Source organism: Nerophis lumbriciformis, linkage group LG24, assembly GCF_033978685.3.
Source record: "Nerophis lumbriciformis linkage group LG24, RoL_Nlum_v2.1, whole genome shotgun sequence".
Lineage (NCBI taxonomy): Eukaryota > Metazoa > Chordata > Actinopteri > Syngnathiformes > Syngnathidae > Nerophis > Nerophis lumbriciformis.
This window is the reverse complement of record NC_084571.2, coordinates 3,899,459-3,920,000: the sequence shown is the minus strand read 5'-3', so window position 1 is coordinate 3,920,000 and position 20,542 is coordinate 3,899,459. Positions and strand designations below refer to the sequence as shown.

The window sequence follows — 20,542 nt, the reverse complement described above, 5'->3', positions numbered from 1 at the left end:
TTTTATGAGATTTGAACTTCAAAAGATAACAAGCTCACATAGAGAAAGCAGACCTCGGCCAAGGTTTTCTCCATTTTTCACATCACATCTTGGATCTAAACAGCTAAGATATGATTCGTCATGTCTTCTGGATCCAAGCAGTAAGATCCAACATAAACAAATCCTGATCTAATGAGACATTAATGTAGAAACTAGGCATGGGAATACATACTGTACAGTTTACTGTTCTTGCACTGACACAGCTGACACATTCATAGCTGCAGCACTCATTCCACCAAATTACTGTGTTTTTAAGTCACCATAAAAGATGCAATTATCTAAAATTTAAAGCAGAGAAATCAGTAAATATACCGTACATATATGCTGCTATAGTTATTCTATTTTTGAATTAGGAAACAAATGCTGGTCGCAGTTTTAATATAAGATATGAATCAGAATAATTTCGATTTACACAAATGTTACATACATATTATATTGGTGGGAAATATTCTTTTTTTTGTTTTCATTGTAAAAATATTCCATAAAGTGCTTTGATAGTGACATCACTATTTTGAATTGTCCTTCGCCTAAAAAAACTTTTGAGCACAAAAGCACTTTGACAATACCAAAAAAAAACTAAAGTGAAAATAAGTATTTATGGATATTACGGTGTCCCAATACCAATATTTTGGTACCGGTACCAAAATGTATTTCAATACATTTCGATACTTTTCTAAATAAAGGGGATCACAAAAAATTGCACTATTGGCTTTATTTTAACAAAAAATCTTACGGTACATTAAACACATGTTTCTTAATGCAATTTTGTCCTTAAATAAAATAGTGATCATACGAGACAACTTTTCTTTTATTAGTAAGTTAGCAAACAAAGGCTCCTAATTTAGCTGCTGACGTATGCAGTAACATATTGTGTCATTTATCATTCTATTATTTTGTCAAAATTAGGAGGGACAAGCTGTAAAAATTGATAATTACTGTTTTACATTTACTGTTAATATCTGCTTACTTTCCGCTTCAACATGTTCTATCTACACTTCTGTTAAAATATAATAAACAATTCTTCTTCCGTTGTTTGGATGCTTTACATTAGTTTTGGATGATACCACAAATTTGGGTATCTTTCCGATACCAAGTCGTTACACGTTAGGATCATACATTGGTCATAATTTAAGTCCTAATGTGTCCAGTGAGTTATAAACATAATATAAATAAAAAATTAACGATATATGATGCTAAAAAATATCGATGTAATCATAGTAGTATCGACTAGATACGCTCTTGTACTTGGTATCATTACAGTGGATGTCAGGTGTAGATCCACCCATGGCGTTTGTTTACATTGTGACGCCGGTGAGCTACGGTGTGTAGTGAAGCATGTTTAGCTATTCCTCGTCCTGCATGGATGATACTTGTAAGAAACTCAATTTATTTGTCGCCATGGAGGCGAGGATTAGTGATTTAGAAGTAGCTAAAACACTGCCGAGTGGGGCTGGACTTTAGCCACTAGCTAGCTAACCATGTCTTAAAGCACCTCTTCCTGAGGGTGTTTCAGTGTTATAACATCACCTTTATAGTTAGTTTTTAACCAAAATGTGTCCATTCTTCCTTTTCTGTTTACACACTGTGTCTGTTTGTAAGTACTCTGTGATTGTGCTCCTCTGCTCGTAAAACCAGCAATGTCACGACGTGACGACGCTCCGTCATGCCCGTTAAAAAAAAGGAGGGAGTGGGGAGGACCGGTACTTTTTAACTTTTTACTGGCGGTATAGTATCAAATATGAATCATTAGTATCACGGTACTATACCAGTACCGGTATACCGTACAACCCTAATATATATATATTATTATATATTATATTATTTTATATTATATTATATTATATTATATATATACAGGGACGGCGTGGCGTGGCGCAGTGGAAGAGTGGCCGTGCGCGACCCGAGGGTCCCTGTTTCAATCCCCACCTAGTACCAACCTCGTCATGTCCGTTGTGTCCTGAGCAAGACACTTCACCCTTGCTCCTGATGGGTGCTGGTTAGCGCCTTGCATGGCAGCTCCCTCCATCAGTGTGTGAATGTGTGTGTGAATGGGTAAATGTGGAAGTAGTGTCAAAGCGCTTTGAGTACCTTGAAGGTAGAAAAGCGCTATACAAGTACAACCCATTTATCATTTATTATCATTTATATATATATATATATATATATATATATATATATATATATTAGGGATGTCCGATAATGGCTTTTTGCCGATATCCGATATTCCGATATTGTCCAACTCTTTAATTACCGATACCGATATCAACCGATACCGATAACCGATATATGCAGTCGTGGAATTAACACATTATTATGCCTAATTTGGACAACCAGGTATGGTGAAGATAAAGTACTGTTTAAAAAAATTAATAAAATAAGATAAATAAATTAAAAACATTTTCTTGAATAAAAAAGAAAGTAAAACAATATAAAAACAGTTACATAGAAACTAGTAATTAATGAAAATTAGTCAAATTAACTGTTAAAGGTTAGTACTATTAGTGGACCAGCAGCACGCACAATCATGTGTGCTTACGGACTGTATCCCTTGCAGACTGTATTGATATATATGTGGAACCAAAATATTAATAACAGAAAGAAACAACCCTTTTGTGTGAATGAGTGTAAATGGGGGAGGGAGGTTTTTTGGTTTGGTGCACTAATTGTAAGTGTATCTTGTGTTTTTTATGTTGATTTAATAAAAAAACAAAAAAAATTTTTTTTTTAAAAACGATACCGATAATTTCCGATATTACATTTTAACGCATTTATCGGCAGGCCGATATTAACGGACATCTCTAATATATATATATATATATATGTCTTAATAAGGTTATCCAAAAAATAGTGCTCGATACTGTAGTAGAGCGCAATATATGTATGTGTGGGAAAAAAATCACAAGACTATTTCATCTCTACAGGCCTGTTTCATGAGGGGGGGTACCCTCAATCGTCAGGAGATTTTAATGGGAGCATTCGCATACCATGGTTTATATAGGGCACAGAGTGGGTGGGTACAGGCTGGCCTAGGGGCGTGGTGATTGGCTCATGTGTTACCTAGGAGGTGTTTCCGTCTATGGCGGCATGTTGTTACAATTTCGCTGCGCTTGTTGAGGGATGACAGGTCTGGACGGTAGATAATAAACAGTTTCTCTTTCAAGCATAGGTTGCATCTTTTATTACCACTATTGTAAGGTGTGCTGGATGCAAGAATTTGCCATGTTATTGAATATTCAACATTATTGTCTTTGATGTCCCAAATGTGTTTGCTGAGTTCTGTGGTATTTCGCAGGTTTTTGTTCCTGAAAGAAGCCTTGTGATTGTTCCATCTGGTTTTGAATTCTCCCTCGGTTAATCCTACATATGTGTCGGATGTGTTAATGTCCTTGCGTATTACCTTAGATTGGTAGACAACTGACAACTCCTGTCCGGAGTTCTATCTACACTTCTGTTAAAATATAATAAACATCCGACACATATGTAGGATTAACCGAGGGAGAATTCAAAACCAGATGGAACAATCACAAGGCTTCTTTCAGGAACCAAAACCTGCGGAATACCACAGAACTCAGCAAACACATTTGGGACCTCAAAGACAATAATGTTGAATATTCAATAACATGGCAAATTCTTGCATCCAGCACACCTTACAATAGTGGTAATAAAAGATGCAACCTATGCTTGAAAGAGAAACTGTTTATTATCTACCGTCCAGACCTGTCATCCCTCAACAAGCGCAGCGAAATTGTAACAACATGCCGCCATAGATGGAAACACCTCCTAGGTAACACATGAACCAATCACCACGCCCCTAGGCCAGCCTGTACCCACCCACTCTGTGCCCTATATAAACCATGGTATGCGAATGCTCCCATTAAAATCTCCTGACGATTGAGGGTACCCCCCTCATGAAACAGGCCTGTAGAGATGAAATAGTCTTGTGATTTTTTTCCCCACACATACATATATTGCGCTCTACTACGGTATCGAGCACTATTTTTTGGATAACCTTATTAAGACATATATATATATATATATATATATATTATATACACACAAACACACACAAACTGTATGTTTATATACCAGTATATTGAATGCTGCTGACCTGTCTGAGTTGCTGTCCAGGGACTGACAGCTTCCAGACATGGAATTCTCTGCACTGCTCCAAGGATCCAGCATCTGCTTGGGACACCCAGAAAAAAGGTTTCAGATACAGCATCCTCCTAATGTGTGCATGCAACATCTCACAAAGAAGCTTTCGTGTCTGTCCTAAGTGTGGCTTAACAACAAGTATATGTGAACTCCCTCTACAGTTTGTTTGACCTCTCACTCCCTAACAACATTCCTAGCCAGGAAACGTAGATCCAAAAAGTATTTATTTTAGCTTCATGTGCATTAAAGTCTGCATGGGGTGACATAAACACCACATTTGTTTACTGCTCATGAGAAATAGTCTGAAGGGAATTCTAGGACTCACACACTGGTCGCTGGTCTCCGGGATGAACTCGCCCTCGCTGTTGATGCTGGTGTATGAACCTTGGCGCGCGATCCTCTGCTGGCGTTCCGGCACGTAACCGGGAGGTGGCGAGCTACGCCCCGTGTTCTGAGAACCTGGGATTCAGAAGGGTGCCATTAGAAACAGGACAAGCGTGGACTGTTCAGTAAATGTGCGTTGCAGTGGGCAGAAGTGAAGTTGAACAAGTTCTTGCCACAGTGGACATCAAATCAAAGTTTTGACTGTGATGACGTCATAAAGTCCAACACTGGAGCCACCGCCGAGACCTCCTCCCGCTCCAAAGGAAAAATAAATCACGGGAACACTAATAGCGCGGCGTAATCTGATTGGCTACGGGCCAGAAGGCATCATCGAGTATTGGTGAACAGGAAAAGGAAGTGGAGGGGAAGACGCGGAAAGAGCAGCCAGAGCGAAGAGGCCCGAAGCCCGCATGACGACGCTGCGGCTGAATATCAAAAATGTTGCATTTATTTCCTGTCCGGAGTCCTTAAGATATAAAACAGGACCTGCGGGGACAGGGAGGCGGCGTACCCGTGGAAAGATGGCGCCCCCTTGGCTCAGAGGACTGGTACACCGTGCTGACGTCGCCGGTGGACTGGGAGGCCTTGATCCTCACCTGCTTGCACGGCACGTGGTGAGACGGGGACGACGCCTGTAAGAGAGGGAGGGGGGAGAACACATACTGGTAATCAAGCCAGCGCTGTGCAATACCACTTTAACCCTGTAGAGGCAATAGTGAGTCAATACAGTAATTGACGTATTTCTTAGAAACTTAGAAAAAACTGTCAGTGTGTCAGCTTTGTCTAATTGGTGACAAAGTTTATTAGGGTTATTAGCATCAACAAATCAAACTTCTCTCGTTAATGTATTTTTTTCCTTATTTTTGCAGTTTTCATGCTTGTTTAATTGTATTTTAAGAATGTGCTGTAGGTTTATGAAAAAAAAAACAAGCTGCGGGCCAAAAATGGCACTTTGTTGTAATTTGGACAGCCCCACATTTGTTGCAACATTTATTGAATAACAAATATTGAAATTCAACGATTTGGTGCATTTGCAAACAGCTAAAATTATGTACAAAGCAAACTATAACCTGCTACCCAATAATGTACAACAATTCTTCTCAACAAAAGAGGAGAAATATAACCTTAGAGGAAAATCTAATTTAAAACATTTGTATGCTCGTACAACACTTAAAACCTTTAGCATATCCGTATGTGGAATTAAATTATGGAATAGATTAACCAAAGAAATCAAACAAAGCACCAATATGATTCAGTTTAAGGGACTGTTCAAACAACAAAGTACACAGAACACTAATTATGAACATCTTGAAACCGTTTTTTATTTATTTATTTATTTTTAGATAAAGATTATTGATGTATTTAATATTTGTTTACTTACTATGGTATATTATTTATTTATTCACTGTTCTGTTGCAGAGACCAAGGAAATGGGATAACATTGCTATGGTATGAAAAGGGGTAGGATTAAATAAGATCAGCTTCTTCTGACTCCTTTTCGGACGTGCTGTAACGAAACAACTGGAAATATGTGATGCATTACATTGTATCGTATGCATGTTCCAAACAAACTGAAACTGAACTGAACTGAACTGAACAGAAGTAGCATATGCTAAGGAAGTTAGCATTCTCTCGTAACTAGTGGGTTTGTTTAAAGGTTGGGTAAATATTAAAGTTTCTGCCTGACAAGTGTAATAATGAGAAGGTCTGAAAAGCTTAGTCATCACTAAGTTAGCCACGCCCGCTACTGTTTGCTTATTTTATCGAAAGATGCTTTAGCAACATGATGAATGCGATTTGTTAGCACACTTAGCCACCTGCCAGCTACTGTCAACTTTATACGGAAAAGTGAAATTAGAGATTGAAATCCACAGTAGTTCCTTTTTTATCGCGGTTAATTAGTTTGGAACATTAACGCAATAAATACATTTCCGTGTAGTAGGAAATATTAATTATAAATCTAATAACTCTTACAGCTAGAGCATAAAAAAAACTTGTTTACAACCTTCTAAAAACGTTTTTCAACATTATGAGGGACTTGAAATATCACAATTTAGTCACAATGGAGGTTAATTTATTACAAAATAATTTTTTGACACTGAATTTATGTAACTGAATTTTTTGTGTTTGGTTTTTGCGAACTTAATTTTTTTTTACATCAAATAATGCTGACAATTTCATTGAGAAACAATTCAGTGTAAAAAAAAATTCAGTATAAAACAATTCTGTGTATAAAAATGTTGCCTTTTTTTACACTACATTTTTTTACACTGAATTGTTATACACTGCGCTAGTATGCCTAATCAATAATCACTAAACTCAACAAAAAAAGTAAGGCATTTGATTTCCACAGACACAGTGACAGAAATGGCCATTAAAACAGAATCCGCTGTTAAACGCAGAATGTCAGGAAAATTATAAATAAATAAATAAATGGGTTATACTTGTATAGCGCTTTTCTACCTTCAAGGTACTCAAAGCGCTTTGACAGTATTTCCACATTTACCCATTCACACACACATTCACACACTGATGGCGGGAGCTGCCATGCAAGGCGCTAACCAGCAGCCATCAGGAGCAAGGGGTGAAGTGTCTTGCCCAAGGACACAACGGACATGACTCGGATGGTAGAAGGTGGGAATTGAACCCCAGTAACCAGCAACCCTCCGATTGCTGGCTCAGCCACTCTACCAACTTCGCCACGCCGTCCCTAAATTGACATACATGTGGGTGAAATGTTGTCACTGTGAGTAGAGGGAACATTTTTTGGGGAAAATAATGCGTCATGGCCCGCTCATTCAGCCTCGAAACGCTTCCTAAACTGAACAATTTGTTTTTCTGCACCATGACTAGGGAAGGTTGTTTGTATTGGGTCATATAAGTAAATGCTGTGCACATATGTACATTAATGTACAATTAAAGGCTGCTGACATGAGTTGCTATCATTGGCCACTAGTTGGTCAACAAAATGGCAGTCATCAGACTGCCAACTGTATATTATATTGAAAACAAAACAAAACAAATTGCTTGTGGGACTGACAGGCCAAATTGAAGACGCCCACGTGCCGTAGTTTGGACACCACTGCCATTGAGGATACCTTTAAATACTGTTCAAAGTTTCATTCAACACGTTTAAACAGCTGCCTGCATTACTCTGCCACTTATTATGCAATAGGGTGTTAAAAGTGACTTGGAAAGTAACGTTTTGAAATAGACACCAACTCCTTTTACAACATACAGTAGTTCTGTGGTGAAGAAACAGGAGTGATCCAATACAATGTCGTAAGCCAAGCTCAGTGTGAGTGTGTGTGTGTGTTATTAGTGTCTCACATTGTTGTGCTCCTGAGCGAGCAGCAGGATTCTGATGCTCTTCATGTTGGAGCTTCGATCCAACAGGTCGACGGCCTTGTCGAGGTCATCCTGACCTCTCAGGGGGATGGACAACTGTCGGGAAAGAAGCAACATACTTCAAGAAAAATCTGCACAAGGCCCATGCCCAATGAATCGAGTGTGAATTTGTTTACCTCATTGCTCATGTAATGAAGGTCCAGCTGTTGGCCAAACACAGCCTTGACTTTGTGCTGGACGTCGTCAAACTGCACAGGCCGTCCAAACATCAGGATCCTACACGAGACGACGCGTGAGGGGACGTTTGTTACAAGCAAAGGAAAAAAACAGCCGAGTTGCAGTTTTCAGCGGGAGAAAATTACTCCGAGTGCACCTTTGCATTCTTTGTGGCGTGTGCAGGCAGCCACAAGCTATCCACAGCACTCTGAACCCCCTCCATCCTCCTCCTCCTCCTCCTCCTCCTCCCGTAGCAGACTCTTGCACACATGCAGAGAAATATTCCTCCAAATGCATGTACACACGATACGTGAATGTTTGGACGCACACACACACACACACACACACATTCTTGTATTTGTTACCTTCTTGAGACCTCCGAAAAATGCCTACCTCTTTAGGACCATCCTTTCTAGATATATAAAGATTTGTATTTACGACATTAATAATATATACATACTATGCAAATATAAAAAAGATTGTTGTGAAAAATTAGTTGGAATTTCACAAGAAAAAGGTCAATTTCACAAGAAAAACTTAGAATTTTGGCAATATTATAATAAAAGTCGTCATTTTACTCAACGCAAGTCAACATTTTACAAGAAAAACAGATTATTTGTGCAATGTCATGATAAAAGTTGGAATTTTACTCAATAACAGTTGCGATTTTACAATAAAAGCTTAACATTTTGGCAATTTTATGAAAAGAGTCGTAATTTTACTTGACAAAAGTCACAATTTTGTAAGAACACTTTAAAATGTTGGCAATATTACAACAATAATCGGAATTTTACTCTGCAAAATTATGACAAAAGTCATAATTTTACTCAAAAAAATTCAAAATGAGCAATATTGTGATAAAAGTTTGAATTTTATATGACAAATGTCACCATTTTGCATAAAAAAGTAAACATTTTACGAGAAAATATTGCAATATTACAGAAACAGAAAGAATATGAGAAATTTCTACCCAATTTTAGAAGAAAAAGTCAACACATTGTGAGAAAAAGACTGCTTTTAGTTAATTTTTTTGGTTTGTAATCACTATTTACTTCAAGTTATTACACTATGTCTCTATATACATATTTATAAAAAAAATGTAAATACATTTTGGCCAAAGGGGGCGCATTTCGATTTCTTACACACACTTGTTATTACATATGTTGGCCAGAGGGGGAGCACTTTTAAAACGGACACTCAGTCAATTTGAAAAATCCCTCCTTTTTGGGATCACCCTAATTTTGATAGATTTCACCACCAGGGGTGCAAATGAGACATTCTCTATTAGATGCAACGGTTTTCCGTATTGGGACCATGATTTATGTCCTAACTTGTTCACTTTTCCTTGTTGGTGTCTCAAGAAGGGTAGAAATACAAGAACACACACACACACACACACACACACACACACACACACACACACACACACACACACACACACACACACACACACACACACACACACACACACACACACACACACACACACACACACACACACACACACACACACACACAGGCCAAGAGTTCAGAAGCCTGACTGCATGTTTTGAAGACAGTCGTAATTTATGGGCAAACGAGGAGGTAGGAGGATTTGTGCGTTACGAGTGCAGAGAGGTGCACAAGCTACCCTGTGGGGGGAAAATGCTGGTAAAACGCAGACGTGCGCGTAAACAAGCTCACCTCCTCTCGCCCGAGAACTCAAACTTCATCCTGACGTCCTCCTAAGGGGAAGCACACGCACGCTTAAGTTTTATTATGAAACATTCGGATATTTGACAACAGAATGGAGTGCTGCAACAAGAATATAAAACTCATAATTGCTACACAAATAATGAAAGAAAGGACAAGATGCGAGGTTTAACCGTTTATGAAGTTTCTGTGTTGTAGAAACACACTAGAATTATATATAAATATTTCTATAAACACAATTTTTGATGTTAGATCTCACAGTGTTTCCCATACATTAATTTATTAAAATGACTTCTTCCCAAACGTAATTGAGTTAGTAACTCAGTTACTTCAATGTAAAAGTAATTAGTTACTCAGCAAAGTAACTAATTACTCTTACATTGAAGAGTAATTAGTTACTTTTTTCATGTTCTATACGCTATTACATTCGATAACATCTTTAACGTCAAATATGTTTATGTTAACTGACTAAAGAATAAAACATTAATATAACCTTAGAGGAAAATCTAATTTAAAACATTTGTATGCTCGTTCAACACTTAAAACCTTTAGTACATCAGTATGTGGTATTAAATTATGTAATGGATTAACCAAAGAAATCAAACAAAGCACCAATATGATTCAGTTTAAGAGACTGTTCAAACTACAAGTGTTCAAAAGTACACGGAGCAAGAATTATGATGAACATCTTGAACCCTTTTTTTTTTTATTGAGACAAATATTATTGATGTATTTAATATTTGTTTGCTTACTATGGTATATTCTTTATTTGTTCACTGTTCTGTTACAGAGAACAAGGAAATTGGATAAAATTGCTATGGTATGAAAGGGGTAGGATTAAATAAGCTCAGCTTCTTCCTACTCCTTTTCGGACGTGCTGTAATGAAACAACTGGAAATGTGTGATGCATTACGTTGTATCGTATGAATGTTCGAAATAAACTGAAACTGAACTGAACTGAACTATATACAGTATTTTACAACATTTGGCATTTATCTGAACTCAATAGATTGCAATATGATCTGCATAGAAATTCAAATGTAAAAAAAAAAATGTTCTGTAAAGTAACAATATTAAATACTGAAAGTACAAAACCAAATACGGTACCAAAAATGTGAATTTAGGTAAAAAGACACAAAGGAACATATGACCTTTAAGTAGTGCAATTCTCTGCATCTGTATACCAAAATAAAGCCTGAAGGAACTTTAGATAAAATTGTTAGCATATTTGGGGCAAATAAATTACATGCATTCAAGTAAAACTTTTAAAAAACGTTCCTGGATGACATTGCTAGCTAATTTTAACTATGCAATGTGATTAATCATGATTAATCCCAATTCCAAAATGTGATGAATCTGATTTAAACAATTGGCTGTATTTGGGCTTGGGTTAGCGGCAGCAACAAGTGTCATGCTTCATAAGATTTGTGTTGCTTGAGTCAGATGTGGATAAACGCTTTTATCCTGGACATAGCGTGCATGTCACATAAACATCCTTGCCTTTAATTTCAATGAGCCAACCGTAGTGCCGGTACTTGCAGTTTGAGAACGCTACCTTTGAATTTCCCTGTCTCTGTCAACCTGGTTGTGTGTCAGTCAGAGCGTGCGTTGAGACAGCTTGAGCAGTGCATCATGACCCGCCCACCCAGCCAATCATCGTCAGCGCATTTACGACGACGTCATCATCCCTACCCTTGCTCTCGGCATACAGCTGATGAGTGACTGAAACCTGAAACTTTGCACTTTATGCAACCAAACTGTAGTAACGAGCACATTCTATCAGTAATTAATTAGATTACTCGTTACTGAAAAAAAATAACGCCATAATACTCCAACGCCTCTATTACCAACACTGTTGGACACTCCTGGTCTGCCGGAGGATAAGAAGATGTAGCAGCAGGGATCAGTGCTGCCAATTCAGCAACTTAGTCACCATTTTTAATAGTGGTGTCCCATAACGACTTAAGTGTTTGCCGATACCGTTATAGATCTTTTATTATTTTGTAGTATGGAATGGTTGAAAATGTTTGATCAAGTGAAATGAGTCAAACAGAGAACAATGGTAAATATGGATATTGGATATTTATTATTAACCGTCTGGAATGGCCTTACCGATTTGATTGGTAATTGTCTTTGGCGACACATAGTGGCCACAATAATTCATCAAGTTAAACTAAAGATGCAGTAAGTTGAATGATGCGGACACGTTTGTTACTGGACACGCTTTTGCCTTGGAGACTTTGTATGTGTCAGTAATATGCAACTAATTATTTGATACTTGTTCATATTGATATATGTGCCGTTTTAGACTGCAATACTGTTCAAATATTTTTACGCTATTGTGTGCTCAGCTGCTGTGTAGCCTATAGACTAGCATGTTTCTCTTATGTAGGCTACATGACTAAAATAGAAGAAAAGACAGACTTTATTGGAGGACATTTAAATGTTAATTGGCTGTCCAGCTTTGCACAAGTAAACACTCTGCAGGATGTTTATAGTGGATACTAAACTGATATCAATATCAGTATCAACATCAAAACACCATACAAATCATCTTTTTTGAAAAAGAGTCGAGCATCAAACCAAGCAACTTTTTCTTGTCTTATTGGATACTTTTGAAGACTGACATGAAACTACGTATCCGTCATTGTTTGTGGGATTAAAAGAAAAAAACGACAAAAAGATGCAAAGTTAATTAGTATTTCTTGTGTTTTGGTTTTTCATGTTTTTTTTTAAAATCACTTTTAGTCTTCAATATTGTTATTCCTCTATGTTACAATTACAGAAAAATGAGTCACGGCCAATTAATTAAATTCTTTATGTATATTTTGTATTGATAATTTGTTTTATTTATTAAAAACATATTTTTAAATAATTTTAACATTTTTAATTTAATTTAAATTCAACGATAATGTCATTGGGAATCCCCCGAAACCCATCACTGCCACAAATATGTTGCGGTCCTGTGGGAAACACTGTCTCACAGCTCCAGCTCACCCAAACAGCAAAGAAAATGGCTAGACGAGTGGAAATGTGTGTAAGTGTACATCGATTTAAGCCCCGCCCACCTGTCTGTTAGCCTGAGTTGGCGTCTTCAGTTTGCCGCCGTCGTATGGCAGGACGGGCTGGCGCCGCGTCATCTGCAGGGCTACGAGGTCCTTCATGATGGAGTGGAGAGCCTGTCGTTCATCTGAAGCGATGACAAAATGACAAGATTTCACAATGTAGTGCCGTTTCGCGACTTTTAGTTTTATTGTAAGTTGTAAAAAAATAACTATAAAACCCTCTGTTTCTAACGAGTGCCTTAAAGAGGCGGGGCTAGACACAGTGGGTTATTTGGTGGCTGTAGAACGGTCACTTTTAGAATGGTCAGAAGAAAGATGTCCTCCATTGTTGTCCTTTGTTTACCTTGTGACTTTCCTCTTCTTTGTCAACTTCATTGGCGCCTCACACTGCGTCGCTATCGCGCTATTTACGCCGACACACCGCAACTTACACTTCCTGGACTCAACCGCTCGGCGTAAAAGGTGGTTTTAGGAGCATGTTATGCTATAAAATGGATAGCAATGGTTTAAAAGCGGAACTGCACTTTTTGGGGGAATTTTGCCCATCATTCACAATCCTTATGTAAGACAAGAGCACATATGTTTTTCTTTTTTTTTTAATGTATTCTAAATCATAAATAAATGCTAGCAAAAGTCAGCTAACAATGGAGCCAATGGGTGTTGCTCTATTCCGCCTATAAAGCGCTCTAAAAAAACATCCAAAACCCTCCATCAAGGTTTTATATACGGAGTATATACGTAATGTAGTAAAAAGCTCATTCATAATAACATGTAATATTTACCTATTTTGCTAATTTTAGGTATATGGCGGCGTATGAATTTCAGACGCATCACAACGTTCGCTTTCCCTTCAATAACAACAACACTACTAGTCCTTTTTAATCAGACTTTTTACTGATCATGTTAAACTCTTATGTTTTTTTTAAAATTATTTATTGTGTTATTTTGTATTCTAATTATTTATATTACTATTATTCTCTCAATGTTATGTATTATTGACTTATTAATGTGTTATTTATATTTTTAGGGACAGAGGACCCTATTGTATTTCTAGCGTTTTATTATTATACCGCCGCCTCTTTGAGCTGTAATTTGATCCCCTTAACATGCTTCAAAACTCACCAAATTGGACACACACATCAGAACTGGCGAAAATTGCGATCTAATCAAAAAACCAAACCCCAAAACTCAAAATTGCGCACTAGCGCACCCTAGGAAGAAAACACAGACAAAACTGCCCGTAACTCCCAGTAGGAATGTCGTAGAGACATGAAACAAAAACCTCTATGTAGGTCTCACTTCGACCTATATTTCATACACTGACAACCCCCAGCAAAAATCAACAGGAAGTTTGCAACTCCCCCTTCAAAACAAAAGTTGTGTAAAAACAGTCACCTTTTTTTAAACATTATCTCCTCTGAGCGCGTTTGTCGTGTCGGCTTCAAATAAGCACAGGAGAGAGATTGAACCCATCCATCCCATCCATCCATTTTCTACCACTTATTTCCTTCGGGGTCGCGGGCGGCGCTGGAGCCTATCTCAGCTACAATCGGGCGGAAGGCGGGGTACACCCTGGACAAGTCGCCACCTCATCGCAGGGCCAACACAGATAGACAGACAACATTCACACTCACATTCACACACTAGGGCCAATTTAGTGTTGCCAATCAACCTATCCCCAGGTGCATGTCTTTGGAGGTGGGAGGAAGCCGGAGTACCCGGAGGGAACCCACGCAGTCACGGGGAGAACACGCAAACTCCACACAGAAAGATCCCGAGCCCGGGATTGAACCCCAGACTACTCAGGACCTTCGTACTGTGAGGCAGATGCACTAACCCCTCCGCCACCGTGCTGCCCGAGATTGAACCCTTCTGATTAAAAGTTGATTTTTAATTACTGCTCCGGTTTGGATTTTATGAGCCCTCAAAGTCGGTCCCGTCCAACGCTGCTTGCAGCTTTAATAATTTACATATATTTTTTATCATAAGTTTCATACTATTTTTTTTAGATGGAGTTAATTTGAGTTTTTCTCCACTGTAGATGCCTCAAAGGTAGCGCTTTTCCTCAAATACTCAGTGCCATGCCGTGCTCTGTTTTTGTTTTATTATTGTCAATGGTGCTGTGTGTGTTTTTCTCTTCTTTTTTTGGTACACAGTTGTGCTGTGTACAACTTTGATTTGATTTAATAGTCAAGTTATACTTCATGAGAGACAACAATGACTACGTTATATATATTTTTTTATTTTTGAGCCTGAATATAAGAAGGATGAGCTACAAGTTTTAGAAGCTGAGTGATAAGCAGGTCCAGCAAGTAGTAGTATTGCTAAACAATACATACAAACTGCCAAGATAATAAAACACTCACTGACTGTACAATGTCTGCTCTCACTGGGATGCCGGCTGGTGGGATGTTTATAACTTCCCGTTTAGATGAAGAATAATCATATTTCTCATGCAGGTTTAATCCAAAAAAAAAATTTGACCAACCTCTCGTTTTATAGGTATAACCTGCTACTATCCAGTAGAGGCATGATTTATGTCCTAAATTTAACTTTCACCAACTCGGAGGCAATGCGGCGGCTCACTATCTCAACACTGTAGCTGCATGAGATAGTTAGCTCTCTCAGATCATGGCACCGCTAAATATAGATTGTAAGTTATATTTATATAGCGCTTTTTTCCTCCTGAGACATAAAAGCGCTTTATGTAGTGAACCCCATTATCTACATTTTTAAGCTACATTCAAACCAGTGACGGTAGCACTTGAGGCAGGTGGGTAAAGCGTCTTTGCCCAAAGACACAACGGCAGTGACTAAGATGGCGTAAGGTGGAATCGAACCTGGAGCCCTCATAGATTGTCCCCATTAGCGCTTATAATAACAATATTGCCAATACTTGGTTAATATTCATGTAAATTAAGTATTGTTGGCGGTTTTGGATGTTTTTTTTACAGAGCTTTACGGGCAGAATAGTATACTCTCATTACCTGCATTGTTAGCAACCTCATACTTGTCATATTTTACAAACTATACTGAATTAAAATTGAAACAACACTTTTGTTTTAGCTCCCATTTAAACTCAAAGATCTAAAACTTTCACTATATACACAAAAGACCTATTCCTCTCAAATATTGTTCACAAAGCTGTCTAAATCTGTGTTAATGAGCATTTCTTCTTTGCCAAGATAATCCATGCCACCTCTCAGGTGTGGCATATCAAGATGCTGATTAAACAGCATGATTATTGCACAGGTGTGCCTTAGGCTACCCACAATAAGGCCACTCTGAAATGTGAAGTTTCGCTATATTGGGCGTCTAGGCAGTCAGCGAAATTTTAGAACTGTCTGCATTACTTTATGTAGAATAAATAAATCGCTTATGAATTATTGACATTTATGAATTGATTTTATAATTGTCAATGTCCGAATTGCGATGCATCTAAAAAATCTATTATTTCCCCCACCTATAATGCCAGATGCCATCGAATGTGAGCTTTTGCCCACCCAAGTTGGTCAGGTCGTGACCCCGATGAGGACGACCAGCATGCAGATGAGCTTCCCTGACACAGTTTCTCACAGTTTGTGCAGCAATTGTTATGCAAACCAATTGTTGCAGCAGCTGTCCGGGTGGCAGGTCTCAGACTATCATGGAGGTGCACCTGCTGGATGTGGAGGTCCTGGGCTGGTGTGGTTACATGTGGTCTGCGGTTGTGAGGCCGGATGGATGTACTGCCAAATTCTCTGAAACGCCTTTAGAACTGGCTTATGGTAGAGAAATGAGCATTCAATTCACGGGCAACAGCTTGGTTGGACATTTTAGGGAGTCAGCATGCCAACTGCAAGCTCCCTCAAAACTTGCGACATCTGTGGCATTGTGCTGTGTGATAAAAACTGAACATTTCAGAGTGATCTTTTATTGTCGGCAGCCTAAGGCACACCTGTGCAAAAATTAGGGATGTCCGATAATATGGGACTGCCGATATTATCAGCCGATAAATGCTTTAAAATCTTATATCGGAAATTATCGATTTCAAAATTATCGGTATCGGTTTCAAAAAGTAAAATGTATGACTTTTTAAAACGCCGCTATGTTTTACACGGACGTAGGGAGAAGTATAGAGCGCCAATAAACCTTAAAGGCACTGGTACTGCCTTTGCGTGCCGGCCCAATCACATAAAATCTACGGCTTTTCACACACACAAGTAAATGCAAGCATACTTGGTCAACAGCCATACAGGTCACACTGAGGGTGGCCATATAAACAACTTTAACACTGTTACAAATATGCGCCACATCAAACAAGAATGACAAACACATTTCGGGAGAACATCCGCACCGTAACACAACATAAACACAACAGACCAAATACCCAGAACCCCTTGCAGCACTAACTCTTCCGGGACGCTACAATATACCCCCCCCCCTCACCTCAACCTATTTTGGAAAACCTTGTTACATCGTTTAATGCATCCAGCGGGGCATCACAACAAAATTTGGCATAATAATGTGTTAATTCCACGACTGTATATATCGGTATCAGTTGATATCGGAATCTGTAATTAAGAGTTGGACAATATCAGAATATCGGATATTGGCAAAAAGCCATTATCGGACATCTCTAGCAATAATCATGCTGTTTAATCAGCATCTTGATATGCCACACTTGTGGGGTGGGATGGATTATCTTGGCAAAGAAGAAATGCTCATGAACACAGATTTGTAAACAATATTTGAGAGGAATAGTTATTTTGTGTATATAGTAAAAGTTTTGGATCTTTGTGAAAAAGCGCTTTGAGTACCTTAAAGGTAGAAAAGCGCTATGCAAGTATAACCCATTTATCATTTATTTAAACAAAAGTGCTGGATTTAAAAAATGCAATAAAAAAAAATAAAAACATGTGTTCTTGTCTTGCATAAGGATTGTGAATGATCAGAAAAAAATCCCAAAAAGTGCAGTTCCCCTTTAAGAGGATGTGAACTGCAAAGAAATGGCGTCCAATGGCGTGTTGAGGCGTACAAGGACGAATTTTTGAAAAATCTGCCGACTCCCACGTTTGATCTCTGGTCAGGTTTTGCCTCTCATGACGGGCTCACGGAGAGAAAACATGCCACATGTGTAGCTTGGACCGACATCACACGGCTTCAGGGCTGCAGGGAGAACCAGAAACCGGTGTCTTACGGCACGGAAACCCAATCCTTCACCCTCCGGAGTCTGCAGCGGCTGTTCTGATGGGCCTCATGGTGGGAGGGGGGTTGGAGGGGTCATCGTAACCATGTGTGATTTATGAGAAAACCTAAAAAGTCCCACATCAGCGTTTTGAGGACTTACTCATTGCTGCGATGCTTGCGTGGTCCTCAAACCAATCTTCAGAAGCGCTGCCAGGCCAACTGTAGTCAACATAAACACATATTTACTCATTAGTCTTCATAATAAGGCTTTTGTTGATGTTTTCTTTTGCAGACACAGTAGAAGGATGTGAGTCAGACAGGAGAAGACAAAGGTTATCAGCCAGACGTGCAACAATTGTCAGGATGCAAGCGCTGCCATCTTGACGGTAAACAAAGTAAAGTAGGAGAGCCGTCGAGGGAAAGCCGACTGACGGGAAAGTGCTTGACAACAAGTGGGTCGAGATAAAACAGAGCTGTGCTTTGCGAGCAGACAAGCTGATTCCTAATGTGGGAAATATCGGAGAGTCAAGCTGCACTGGCAGCAACTAGTCTGTTCCCTTCTGTGTGGCGGAATCGAATGTCTTTATTAAGAAACCTTTTTGGATACTGGATGCAAATGAATTTTTTGCATTGGAATTTTGTGAACACATTTTTTTTACATTAAATTATGCTGACAATTGAATGAAAAAGTGTGAGGAAAATATGTGTGTTAAAAAAAGTCAGTTTGATAAAATTCAATGTAAAAACATCAGTGAAAAAATTCAGTCTAAAGAAGTTCAGTGTAAAAAAATTGGCGCAGAAGAATCAGTGCATAAAATTCCGTGCAGAAATAATTCAGTGTATAAAAACCAGAGCAGAAAAATTCAGCGTAGAAAAAAATTCCGTGCAGAAAAACATTTTGTGTAAAATTTTCAGTGCAGAAAAAATTCAGTGTACAAAAATCAGTGCAAAAAAATTCAGCATAGAAAAAAATTGAGTGCAGAAAAACATTTGTGTAAAAAAAATCAGTGTATAAATATTCAGTGCAGAAGGAAATTCAGTGTATAAAGATTCAGCGCAGAAAGAAAATCAGTGCAGACATTATTCAGTGTAAAAAAATTTGGTGCAGAAATAAATTTTGTGTAAAAAATTAAATGCAGAAAAATAATCAGTGTATACAAATTAAGCACAGAAAGAAAATTCGGTCTAGAAAAAAAATCAGTGCAGAAATTATTCAGTGTATAAAAAAATGCAATGTAAAGAATTCAGTGCAGAAAAAAAATCAGTGAAGAAATTATTCAGTGAATAAAAACAATCAATGTAATAAATTCAGTGCAGAAAAATATTCCGTGCAGAAAAATTCAATGTAAAAAAATTAAATGCAGAAATACTTCAGTGTATAAAAATCAGTGCAGAATAATTCAGCATAAAAAAATTCAGTGCAAAAAAACATTTTGTGTAAAAAATTAAGTGCAGACAAAATTCAATGTAGAAAAATTCAGTGCAGAAAGAAATTCACTGTAAAAAATTCAATGCAGAAATAATTCAGTGTCTAAAAATCAGTGCAGAATAATTCAACATGAAACAAATTCAGTGCAGAAAAACATTGTGTAAAAAATTAAGTGCAGACAAAATTAAGTGTATAAAAATTCACTGCAGAAAGAAATTCAGTGTAGAAAATAATTCAGTGTATAAAAATTCAGCGCAGGAAAACAAAATCAGTGCAGAAATTATTTTGAGTATAAAAAAAATAAAGGTAAAGAATTCAAATTATGTGCAGAAAGAATTTCAGTGCAGAAATACTTGTTTCAAAACTTAACCGCTTCCGGAAAAATAAGACTGAAGCGCCTCATTGGCTGGTTCTGACACAGGATCGATTGCTTCGGTCTTATTTTACTGGACGTGAGCCTTGAGTTTTGAAGCAACAAATGTTTCTGCAAATATTTTTTTTACACTGAATTTTTATACAAAGATTTTTTTTGCATTGAATTTTTACTCACAGATTTTTAAAACACTGTATTTTAACAAACTGTTTTTTTAAACACACAAAATTTGCTCAAAAATATTTATTCAATGCATAATTTGATGTAAAAAAAAACAGTTCACAAAATTAAAACGCCAAAAATTCAATGTCAAACAAAAGTTCCCGTAATAGAGACACACATTAACCTCCACAGAACCTCTGCATCTTCGGTATTAATCTTGTTGGCAGTTTGAGTGAAAAGTTACGGACGTACACTTTGGACCTGATCTACTAATATCCAAATAACAAGTGCTAAACAGCGTGTGCAAAGTATTAAATTATGTGTACTATTAATGGGCAAGTTGCATGTGCTCTACTAATACTGCGTGTGCAATGGAAAACTGAGGCAGGCCGCCTGCTTCAAACAAGGTTTTTTCTCTTACTACTACTGGCTGTGGCCATGGAAATACTCATTTCCCTCCACACTGATGTTATTATGTTCCACAACCTGTGTGCGATGATGTTGAACTCG

At 37.9% G+C, this 20,542-nt stretch overlaps 1 protein-coding gene across 1 annotated transcript in view; it reads right to left on the bottom strand.

Moving 5' to 3' along the window:
• The window catches only part of map3k3 (mitogen-activated protein kinase kinase kinase 3), a 50,095-nt gene that overhangs the window by 17,516 nt on the left and 12,037 nt on the right, over positions 1 to 20,542 (bottom strand). The window contains exons 2-9 of the mRNA XM_061981337.1: positions 18,229 to 18,287; positions 12,903 to 13,024; positions 9,826 to 9,866; positions 8,103 to 8,202; positions 7,909 to 8,022; positions 5,090 to 5,210; positions 4,520 to 4,653; positions 4,148 to 4,221 (exon numbers count right to left, since the gene is read on the bottom strand). Coding sequence (XP_061837321.1) covers positions 4,148 to 4,221; positions 4,520 to 4,653; positions 5,090 to 5,210; positions 7,909 to 8,022; positions 8,103 to 8,202; positions 9,826 to 9,866; positions 12,903 to 13,024; positions 18,229 to 18,232 — 710 coding nt within the window. The 5' untranslated portion in view covers positions 18,233 to 18,287. The remainder of the gene's footprint in view (positions 1 to 4,147; positions 4,222 to 4,519; positions 4,654 to 5,089; positions 5,211 to 7,908; positions 8,023 to 8,102; positions 8,203 to 9,825; positions 9,867 to 12,902; positions 13,025 to 18,228; positions 18,288 to 20,542) is intronic.